This window comes from Mytilus galloprovincialis, chromosome 8 (genome assembly GCF_965363235.1).
Source record: "Mytilus galloprovincialis chromosome 8, xbMytGall1.hap1.1, whole genome shotgun sequence".
In the NCBI taxonomy this organism is placed as follows: domain Eukaryota; kingdom Metazoa; phylum Mollusca; class Bivalvia; order Mytilida; family Mytilidae; genus Mytilus; species Mytilus galloprovincialis.
The window spans coordinates 30,409,025-30,421,554 of NC_134845.1; the positions used below are offsets into that span (position 1 = coordinate 30,409,025).

At 31.2% G+C, this 12,530-nt stretch overlaps 1 protein-coding gene across 1 annotated transcript; it reads left to right on the forward strand.

The window, feature by feature from the left end:
* The first annotated feature begins 145 nt into the window (after positions 1 to 145).
* LOC143085532 (xaa-Pro aminopeptidase 3-like) lies at positions 146 to 11,700 on the forward strand. Its single transcript, XM_076261923.1, has 7 exons — positions 146 to 196; positions 5,481 to 6,244; positions 7,609 to 7,696; positions 8,562 to 8,696; positions 9,674 to 9,855; positions 10,193 to 10,313; positions 10,896 to 11,700. Exons 1-7 carry the CDS (start codon positions 166 to 168, stop codon positions 11,057 to 11,059), a joined length of 1,485 nt encoding a protein of 494 aa, XP_076118038.1. The 5' UTR covers positions 146 to 165; the 3' UTR covers positions 11,060 to 11,700.
* The last annotated feature ends 830 nt before the right edge of the window (positions 11,701 to 12,530 follow it).

Sequence of the window (12,530 nt, forward strand, 5' to 3'; positions counted from 1 at the left end):
TATTTTAAAACTTTATGGTTCATGGATATTATCCAGATCACTAAACAAATGAATAATCAAAAAAACAAAAATCACGATATCAAAGAGTATCGAGAATCGTTTTAAATAAAAAAATATAAATGTCAATGACCTTGACTTTTGTTACTTAAGCGGCAAACATTAAAAATGAAAGTGTGTATTAGATGCCTTTCACCTGGTAAGACAAAAAGTTGAAACTTAGAAGCATTAATCATGTCGCTAGATAAGCAATGTAAAGTAATGAAAACAAACAACCACTTTATTGACAATAAAAGATCCCTCTGCCCACTATAGGCACTGCTCCGAGGAAATAGCTGTGACACTTGATGCCAGTGATGGTCCTTAGATTTTTTTGGGAAACAAGACGTTTCGGCCAAGGTTAGGCCTTGGTCGTTTCGGCCAGATACCACTTCGGCCATGTAATAAAAAATAGTTCATAAACCCCCATTCATGTCCAGTGCACGATGATTAATCAATATTGTAGACATCGCAATATCTACAATGTTAACACAATATTGTGTCAACATTGTTAACATTGTTTAAACCCTTATATATTGTTTACATTGTTGACATCGTTAACATCGCGATGTATAAAATATAGATAATATATTGTGTTTACATTGTTTACATCGCTATGTATACAATTTTAACACGATGTTGTGTCAACATCGTATACATTGTTTCAAAACTTATATATTGTTTACATCGTTGACATCGTTAACATCGCGATGTATGCAATGTTAACACGATGTTGTGTCAACATCATATACATTGTTTGAACCCTTATTTATTGTTTACATCGTTGACATCGTTAACGTCGCGATGTATACAATGTTAACACGATGTTGTGTCAACATCGTATATATTGTTTGAACCCTTAAATTTTGTTTACATCGTTGACATCGTTAACATCGCGATGTATACAATGTTAACACGATGTTTTGTCAACATCGTTTACATTGTCTAACTTTTATATATTGTTTACATCGTTGCCATTGTTAACATCACGATGTGTGCAATGTTAACACGATGTTGTGTCAACATGGTTTTCATTGTCTTAACTCTTATATATTGTTTACATCGTAAACATCGTGATGTATACAATGTTAAAAAGATTTTGTGTTAACATTGTTTACATCGCCATATAAACTATGTTGACACTATTTTGTGTCAAATTAGAGCTATAATATCACATTTTTTTAAAAGATTTGTTGTTAAAAATCCCATAAAAATGCAAACAGTATACATGTAATCGACAAACTTCATTGAATAATTTTTATATTGTCAATATCACAATGTATACGATGTGAACAATGTAAATACAAAGGTATAGACTTGGTACACATTATGTATACGGTGGTGACGATGTAAATCATGTATAAACGATATTATCAACATCACGATGTAAACGATATTAACGATGTAAACAGAAAGTTATAGAGTCGATATATAACATAAACACGATGTTCACACGATATTGTCAACATTGCGATGTATACGATGTAAACACAAAGGTAAAGACTTGGTTCACAACATCTATACGATGTTGACGATGTAAATACGATATTGTCAACATCACGATGTATACGATGTGAACGATGTAAACAGAAAGGTATGAACTCTATATTCAACATAAACACGATGTTGACACGATATTGTTAACATCACGATGTATACGATGTGAACGATGTAAACACAAAGATTAAGACTTGGTTCACAACATTTATACAATGTTAACAATGTGAAAACGACATTGTCAACATCCCGATTTATACGATGTGAACGATGTAAACACAAAAGTAAAGACTTGGTTCACAACATCTATACAATGTTGACAATGTAAAAACAATATTGTTAACATCACGACGTATACAATGTGAACGATGTAAACAGAAAGTTATAGAGTCGATATACAACATTAACACGATGTTGACACGATATTGTCAACATTGCGATGTATACGATGTAAACGATGTAAACACAAAGGTAAAGACTTGGTTCACAACATCTATACGATGTTGACGATGTAAATACGATATTGTCAACATCACGATGTATACGATATGAACAATGTAAACAGAAAGGTATGAACTCTATATTCAACATAAACACGATGTTGACACGATATTGTTAACATCACGATGTATACGATGTGAATGATGTAAACACAAAGATTAAGACTTGGTTCACAACATTTATACAATGTTAACAATGTAAAAACGATATTGTCAACATCCCGATTTATACGATGTGAACGATGTAAACAGAAAGTTATAGAGTCGATACACAACATAAACACGATGTTGACACGACATTGTTAACATCACGATGTATACGATGTGAACTATGTAAACACAAATATTAAGACTTGGTTCACAACATTTATACAATGTTGACAATGTAAAAACGATATTGTCAACATCCCGATTTATACGATGTGAACGATGTAAACACAAAAGTAAAGACTTGGTTCACAACATCTATACAATGTTGACAATGTAAAAACGATATTGTTAACATCACGATGTAAACAGAAAGTTATAGAGTCGATATACAACATAAACACGATGTTGACACGACATTGTTAACATCACGAATATACGATGTGAACAATGTAAACACAAAGGTACAGAACATAAGGATAGTAACATAGGATACAATGTTACCACAATAACGACACAATAAAGTTGACATTGCGATGTTGACAATATTGACAAAACATCGTGTACTGGACATACTTCTAAACCCCCTTCTAAAGTTAAATCATAAATGCCATCCCTAAGTTTACTCATATGGTAGTAATTTATTGGAATTGTTTGAATAATACATTGTATATTAGGGTAGTGATGGTGGTACCTTAATGACGTATAACGGTAAAAATTCTTGCAAAATGATGTTAACGGTAATTTTTAGTGCATGACGATAAAAATGAACACTTTCTTTCAGACAATAAAAAAATCAGCTGAATTTGATGAACCACACTATTTTTTTTCCAAAAGTAACAGTAATGATAATTGTTTGAAACTTCTGACGACTCACGATAAGAATATTTTGACGACTCATGATAAAATTTTAACCAATTTGACGCTAACGGTAGCCAAAAATGACTGTTTGCTACTTGACGGTAAAGGTCATTACCACCCTCATATATAGTTATTGATGCTAGCTTACATATTTTAATAATTTTATTTTGGATGTAAGGCGTCTTTTGATTGGCTGATGTTGATTTGTTATCAGCTCATAGACATAATAATGTCATGTGACCGTGACGTCACCAACGTTTTTTCATGATTTTCTACGGTTTAAAATATAATTAAGAATTAAATTATAAGAAATGACTGTAATATATTTTGCCTATTCGAAATAACGTAAAAAATGTGGCACACACTTTAAAATAACCCGCTATGTGGGTTATTCAGTGTGCACCACATTTTTTATGTTATTTCTTCATAGACAATCATTCCTTAAATAAAAATAAAAGACAGAAAATATGTCGGTAAAATAAAAATTTCAAATCTAATTAATAAAGTGCCTATGAACTCTTTGATCATGCACAAGTGATTCTATTCATAAAAAGTGTGTGTGTAACAATTTAAAAATGTCTGTGAAACAACTAAAAAGTGTCTGTGAAACAACTAAAAAGTGTCTGTGTATCATCTAAATTAGTGTCCTTGTAACACCTGTTAATTCACTGTTTCTATACATTGTAGCTCTGTGTGGGGCAAAGTCGTAGAATAGTACAATATCAGGTATCTACATATATTGTCCTTCTATTGTCCAGGTCAATAAATTCATTTCACTCCAGTTATTACCTGTGGGGAAGTTCTCAAATCATTTCCAACTTGGTTTATTTTTGCATGTTCTGGAGGAATGAAAAAAAATGCACTGTAAATTTTGGTAAAGTTTTAAATTTTCTAAAAGATAAAATATATTTGAATTTTATTCATCTAGGACATGCTATACCTTAAAACTTTTCCAGATGCACAGTTTTGTCTGTACACAAGGAAAAATTTGATGAGAAATTGCAGCCATTTAGACAAAGGGTCCACATGTAGAACCTCCAAACAATGTAAAACTATTGCAATGACACATGTTTATGTTAGCATACTGACTTTGTAAATTTAGGGTATATGTTTTGCTGTATTTTTTAATGGCACTTCAATCAGGAACAAATTATATACAAATGTATTAGAAATACTGTTCCCAGCTTCAATCTACTGATAAAAATAAGAAAATTTTAATCTTTACCTTGCTCTGTCAACTGAATTACTTCTAAATCTAATCATTCACAAATAAAAAATTATTTACCTTTTATTCTTTATTTAAAACATAGATAGACATGTATGACCTTTAAGATAAAGGAATAATGGACAGAAACCAAATTTTCCATAATAGGTTTATGTCTTTGATGTCTCAAAAGCATTTTTTGACAATTTGTATATGGTTCTTATGATATTTTTTTTACAATCATAGGCTTTTATATGGATGGCTTATAATTCAATTAATTCAGCCCTTCATTGTAATCAATATTCTGAATTCCTTATACACTAAAAACTCTTCACTTATCCTGAATTTGGATTTTTTGCCCTGATGATAGGTATTCAGCTCTACATGTATATAAAAGTTCATCCTGGGCAAGTGAATTAAAAACATGGCCATGTCAATGTTTACAGCACAAAATCTACTATAAGTACACACAAACTGATGCATCTAGGAAAGTTTTAAAGCATGACAAGACTAAGATAGATATACATGTAATGTATAAAAGTTATATGTAGTCTATGTTTCATAATTAACTTAAAAACTAACCTGGATTTTGATGTGCATTCTTTTCCAGTCTGCAGAAGATAGCAAAATAAACAAACTCAAGAGTTTCATTAATGGATAATCAGTGTTCTGATCTTCAACTCTTTGTACCCAAGTCACTTATTCCTATATATGATAAAAAAATATATGTTAGCTTCATGTACTATATTTTCTAATCAAAAACGGTACAAGAATCAGGCAAATAAAAAAGAGTAATTACAAATTTTATATCAAAACAACATTGCTTATGCCATGCCATTAATTGCCATTATACATGTTGTATGCAGTCTCTCAAAACTATTTTATTTCTATTTAACCTTATATATTATCTTACATATTTTTGTTTAATTTAGATAAACTCTTATAAAAAAAATCATTTATATTCCATGCTTCGATTCAATCCTTCCTTTTATAGTTTTGGTACATTTCTGTTGTTTGCCTTAAAAGTATATTTACACTTCTCAAAATGCAATTATTATCCATCTTTAAAGCTTTCAAATATGTGATTTCAATTTTCATATCTATTTTACCTTGTCTTATATATGTTCACCATGTTCAAAAGTGTAGATCATGATGAACATGCATCTAGTTTAAAATTTTACAATATTAATTGATTTAGAGTATGCTTTTAATAACACTGTGTTTTTATTTTACAGGCTCAATTCCTAGCTTTCTACATAAAAGAACATGTATCAGAGGTGTATCATGTGTCACACAGTCATATATATATCAGTCAAGGAGATGGTTTGGTCAGCCTGCAGCGCAGACACACCCACATTTGATCAAGGAAGGGGAAGTAACTCCAGGTATCACTAAAGAAGAATACAGAAACAGGAGACATCTTCTTAGTTCACTTGCTCTTCAAACAGAAAAAAGTAGAAATCATATTATGTTGGTTCCATCAGCAACAAAACAATTTATGAGTCAAAAAATACCATATCCTTTCCACCAGAACACTGATTTCCTGTATTTATGTGGATTCATGGAACCAGACAGTTTATTAGTTATGCAGTGTAATAATTCTGAATCTGCTAATACAACTCTTTTTGTACCAAAACGGAACATTGAAGAAGAAAAATGGGATGGTCCACGGTCTGGTATTGAAGGAACAATACAATTGACTGGAGTTGACAAAGCATTTAACAATACAGAGATTGAAGGATATTTATCTAAATATCTATGTGATAATTCTGATTTTGTTTTGTGGTATAATGAGAAGGCTATAGTTAATCGTAGTCTCCAAGAAGGTGTACTGAAAAACTTTGTAAGGGAAGATAAACATTATAAAAATGAAAATGTTATAACAGCATTACAGGCTTTGAAGGTCTTGAAATCACCCACAGAAATTGAAATAATGAGGAAAAGCTGTGCCATTGCCTCTGAGTCCTTTATAGAAGTCATGAAATACTCATATCCAGGGGTATGCATTTATATTTTCCCATAGGTCAACATGTTCTGAATCTAGATTTTTATGCCCCACCTACGATAGAAGAGGGGCATTATGTTTTCTGGTCTGTACGTCCGTCCGTCTGTCGATTCGTCTGTCCGTTCGTTCGTCCGTCCGTCCGTCTGTCCCGCTTCAGGTTAAAGTTTTTGGTCAAGGTAGTTTTTGATGAAGTTTAAGTCCAATCGACTTCAAACTTAGTACACATGTCCCCTATGATATGATCTTTCTAATTTTAATGCCAAATTAGAGTTTTTACCCCAATTTCACGGTCCACTGAACATGGAAAATGATAGTGCGAGTGGGGCATTCGTGTACTGAGGACACATTCTTGTTTATACATTATTTCATCAAATTACATTGCACCTCTGATATTTTTTGTTTTTTATCCTATGTAAGCATATAGTACTGCATCTAGTTATTTTTTCAAAAATTAAGACTGAATACATTTAAAAAAAAAAATCATATTGAGTTCCAATTCAAACATGGGCAGAACAGGAAAGAACCACAACAAAGAAAAAAACTTTATTATTATAATACTGCATGAACTTTGGTTTCACTTTGACAAGTAAATGGATATGACAGGTGTATGTAATAAATGAACAGTAACACAAAAACACAACCAAAAAACTCATCAAGAGGACAATATATGACCTTCAAAAAAAGCTACAAACCGTATCTCTGAAGTCCAAACTAGTTGGTTAGAGATTGAATTCAACAGTGACTATCCAATTAATGCCATACACACCAAATTTGTAACTAATAAAAATAAAATTGTAGCAATTGATATAAAATGTTAGATGACCTATAATAAATAAATAAATAAGCTTTATTTTGAGTCGGCAAGGTATACAAACATGACAAACATAAGCTCTAATGAGCTTTTAACCGACATATGAGACATTTATAACAATACAACATTTATAACAATACAACACATAATACACATGCAATAAATTTCACAGCACAAAAATGAAGCACTAAAAGCAGAATATAAGCATAAGCTAGGTATTAAAGCTGAAAGCATATTAGTGTAAACTAGGCATAAAAGCTGGCAAAATGCATAGCATAAAATATTTGAAAAACAGGGTATGGTCTAGTGGTAAATAAATTTGCATAATATATTAACTAAAAGTCTGCACAAACTGTGCACTTACAGTCATTTCCATTCCATGACTTTAAAATATTTTTGAACTGACTAAAATATAGCAATTTTTCTAAAATCATCAGAAAAATTATCATGACTAATGAACCTGACTAACAACATGTTTTTTCAACTATTTAATGTGCAGTTTCTTTGATTTCAATTCTTATAATTCCTAATGTTATATATATTATAGGTGAATGAACATTACTTGTATGCAAAGATGGACTATGAATGCAGAATAAGAGATGCTGAAATCTTAGCTTATCCTCCAGTGGTGGCAGGTAAAAACAAGAGATGCTAATTTTATACAACCTTAAACAATTTTTTAAGTTCGTATAATGCTATGAAGTCGTAGTCTTCTGCGTTGTCGTCATCCAAAGACACATTTGGTTTCCAAACAATAACTCTAGTTTAAGTTAATGGATCTCTATGAAATTTTTGAAGAAGGTTCAATACCTCAAAAGGAAGGTTGGGATTGATTAAGGGGATGATGATCCCAATTGTTTAGGAATTAGGGGCCCAAAACAAGCGTGTTTCTAGTTTCAGGATACTAACTTGTGTATAAGTATTTCAGTTTCTCTGAAATTGTACAACAATGTTTAATACCACAAGTAAAAGGTTGGGATTCATTTTGGGGTTATGGTGCAAACAGTTTAGGAATTAATGGCCGAAAAGGGGCCAAAAACAAGCATTTTTGTAGTTTCTGGACAATAAATTGTGTGTAAGTGAATCAACTGTTCTGACATTGTACCACAAGGTTCCACATCACAAAAGGAAGGCTAGACTTAAGTTTGGGGGTAATTGCCCCTAAACATGCAGGAATTAGGGGGGAAAGAAGGGCCAAAAACAAGCATTTTTCTAGTTTCCAGACAATAATTTGTGTTTAAGTGTATTGACCTCTCTAAAATTGTACTTCAAGGTTCCATACTACTAGAAAAGTCTGGGATTGAGTTTAGGGGTAATTGCTTCAAGAGGGGATTCAAAAACTTAGGGGGTATATTTTTTCTCCATTTTTTATTCATATTTTTTTATTCCAAATTTTTTCAAATTTCAAATTTTCCAAAGTCAAAAAGTGAATACACATTAAATAGAGAAAATTTATTATTGCTACTAGAAATTTTAATATTTTTTTTATCTTTCATACAGGAGGAAATAGGGCCAACACCATCCATTATATCAATAATAACAAGATAATAGAAGATGGTGACCTTGTGTTGATGGATGCTGGCTGTGAATACCATGGATACTGTAGTGATATTACTAGGACATGGCCGGTTTCAGGTAAGTTTTATAATGTAACAGCTTGATAGCACATCATTCCTGTAGTGTTTTTTCTGCAACGTTTTTGTCATAACTGGTAGTTGTCATTGTGATATGGTCTGCATTAGGTAAGTTGCCTTGGTTATAAACTGATCTTATGTGTAAGTTCTGAAGAGACTGGTTACTTGTCCAGGAAGTAACTACTTATGTTAGTTACCATTGTACTGATGGATACAGTATGGGAAAATGATACATGTAGATATCCTAGTTAAATTATCATGACTTGTGTAATTTATAATAGTAACTGATTGTGGACATGGACACTTGTGAATAACATGGAATTTGGTCTCTTGTGGACAGTTGTGTCATTGGCAATCATAACATATCTTCTTTTTTATATACAGTATAATAGAAATGACAAAATTGGGGCATCCCATGTGTCATGTACTTGCAAAGAAAATTCATTAACTCTACATATGTATTATAGAAAGCGATAGGTTTTAGCCTTCAGGATGATTTTTTTTTGTGGTAAAAGGTCTGTTGAACTCCATACCTGCTGACTTTTCAAAATGCCAATGGGGGTTTTACGTGCAAGATGGCTCATATAGTCCTACAAAACCTTCAAGAGGGCCTACAAATGTATTTTAATGTTGATTTTTAGCTTCTTCATACATTGACAAGCCTAAAGCTAATGTAAAATTAACAGTGACAGTTGGCAGGTATGAACTTCATCAAATTATTCAAACATTTTCTTGATTGTCTCCATGTTACCAAAAATGTTAACAAATATAAAAGTACTGTACATCTATACATACTCCTAATTGAATTACTTTTGTCTTTATGTTTCTTTTAGATATTAAGAAATACAACAAAAACTAGTTCCAAAAATGTAGAATGATTTATTGAATCTTATTAATGTTCAGTAAACAATAGTGATTTTAATTTGGTGAATATTTTTTCCAGAAAAGCTGTTAAATTTTTTAATCACATTTTTACAGGAAAATTTACAGATGAGCAGAGATGTATATATGACATTGTACTAAGGATTCAGAAGAAATGCTTGGAATGTTGTGTACCAGGGCAAACTATGAATCAAATTTATGTTTATATGTTAGACTTGATGGGAAAGGAACTACAAAAGATTGGTATCATTCCTCAAAATTGCTCTAATTTAGTTGAGGTAATTTGTTGTATCTTAATCATATTGTGCATGTGTCATGTATCACTTTTCTTTGTTTGCATAAATCATTCCAACTTCATACTTAATTGAAGGTAATTTAATACCCTTGTCATAGTTTGCAATGTAGAAACATAAAAAAATGTTTTCTGAATTATTCAGTATCCAAGGCAACATTTCAGCTTTTATAAGGTATGAGATGAACATATAACAAAGTTAAATTTTCCTAAAAACAGTATCTCTACCTGCAATGTTGCCAATCAAATGTATATGGATTGATAAAAGGTGAGAAAATATATTTAATTGACCCACTGACTAATGTGTAATATTTTCCATTCAGGCAGCTAAGCCATTTTGTCCACATCATGTCAGCCATTATCTTGGTATGGATTTACATGACACAGATCATGTGACTACAAACCAACAGCTACAACCAGGCATGGTTATAACAATAGAACCAGGTAAATATTACTACAACCAGGCATGGTTATTACAATAGAACCAGGTAAATATTACAACTACAACCAGGCATGGATATTACAATAGAACCAGGTAAATATTACAACTACAACCAGGCATGGTTATTACAATAGAACCAGGTAAATATTACAACTACAACCAGGCATGGTTATTACAATAGAACCAGGTAAATATTTGGTTCTGTGTTTATTCGGAAATATGTACACTGTACATGTTAAACATAATTTCAGTGTATATTTGCCTCAAAAAGATATTGTAGAGCTAATAAAAATATTTACGATAGCAATTTTAATGTGAATCCAAGTATGGCAAATATTTCTTGCATATCTTGACAGACCAAGTTAATGTGGTATGAATATAGTCAGATCAGTTTCACCAAAAAAAAAATATAATATACTGGAACAAACCACAACTACCTAATTAAGAATTGGGCACATACAGAAAGTGTATAGGTTAAAAATGTTTTCAGCCACTCAACCTTAGTGACCTCACTCTACATTTTTTTATTTGATTGACAAGGAAAAATATAAGCTAAAAGACAACAATATATTTCTCTTTTATAGGAATATACCTCCCTGAAGATAGTTATAACATTCCATCAGAATTCCGTGGTATGGGAATCAGAATTGAGGACAATGTCTTGATAACATCATCAAAACCTGAGGTTTTATCCTCAGGTGCTCCTAAAGAACCTGAAGAAATAGAAATGATAATGGCAAGGTCTTAGTGCGGCAGATAGTTAGATGTATGATTAGCCTTGAGTCTTTCATTCTCTTTTTTTTTAAATAGATTTTGAAAAAAAATCTTGATATTAAATTGAATAAACTGTGACATGTTTTAGATGGAAAAAATATGTTCCATCTTGATTTTTCCAGTAGAATATTTTTATAGATTGAATAAATTTTTTCTTATGTAGTGACAAAATATAAATGCATCACATATTTATGAAAAACCTTCCAAGTTAAATAGTTTCAAAGTATTGAAAAGAATCATTTCAGATAACCATATAAAATACCTCATATTATGAAATACAGTAATATTTTCCTTCTTGTAGATTACATGACAGTAATAATTTATTTTAAGGTTTTATTTTCCTTGTATTAATTTTTTTCTATCTGAAAATCAGTTTTCCTTTCTAACAACATATTTCTGAATTTTTTAGTTGAAGGTATATTAAAGACTTTTTGTAGTGGCCCTTATAAAAATTCTACAGTAAATTATCAGTTGGTAGCTTTATATCATATAATGAATTTTGTAACATTTTTTCTTCACTTGTAAATATCATAGGAATTTATTGTGAATTTTATGTATTGATATTGTTATTGTTTTTTAATCCAATCTCTAAAATAAAGTGTTTTGTTATAGGAATTTGTACATATCTTTATGCCTACCCAAAACTGATATATTTATACTACGGTGTGCAAACAATCAAGATGTTGTTGGTTTTTTTTTTGTTTTTTTTTTTAAACAGACTTTGGACATTAGGTGATTCAGGTCAGGTGAGTTAAAAATGAAAATGAAGTTACCATCCAACAATGAACTAAATGATATCTTTTTTAGTAACAGTGACCTAGATATTTGATTTACTATAACAATCCATCAAGGGATACTCAACAAATTGATGAAAATATGCTCTCAAAAAGTTTTTGGGACTGTAAGAATACATTTTTACATTGGATAGACTAGATTTAACTTGGACTTGGTTTCAACCAATTGTCCTAGGAAAGAAATCTCAAATATTGTAGCTGACTAAACAATTTAGTGTGACATTCTAAGCACAGCATAACTTATCTCAGAGTTAAACATCTATCAAAAAACCTGAATCAATTGTGAAAAAGAATCAAACGCCAGTATAGATTTATCTAAATGCCTATAAGAGTTTTGCAACAACTGCAAATTCCTCTTTTATTCACAGAAGCTACTAATTCAGAGTGTATTTGCCTGATATATTTCATAGGGGACAGTAGAATTGACTAAAATATGGATAATGAAAGAGCTGCAGGCAAGGGCTACACCAATGTGAGAAGTAAATACTGCTGTCCCAAGGGTAGTCTATAATATATATTTTTTGAGAATAAACTCTTCATAGATACATGTAGCTATTATAACAAGTGAAACTGTGAGCTACTGCTCACTGATGATACCCCCGCCCAAATATTTCGGTCAATAGGAAGTTATTGAGTGATGAATCTGAAAAT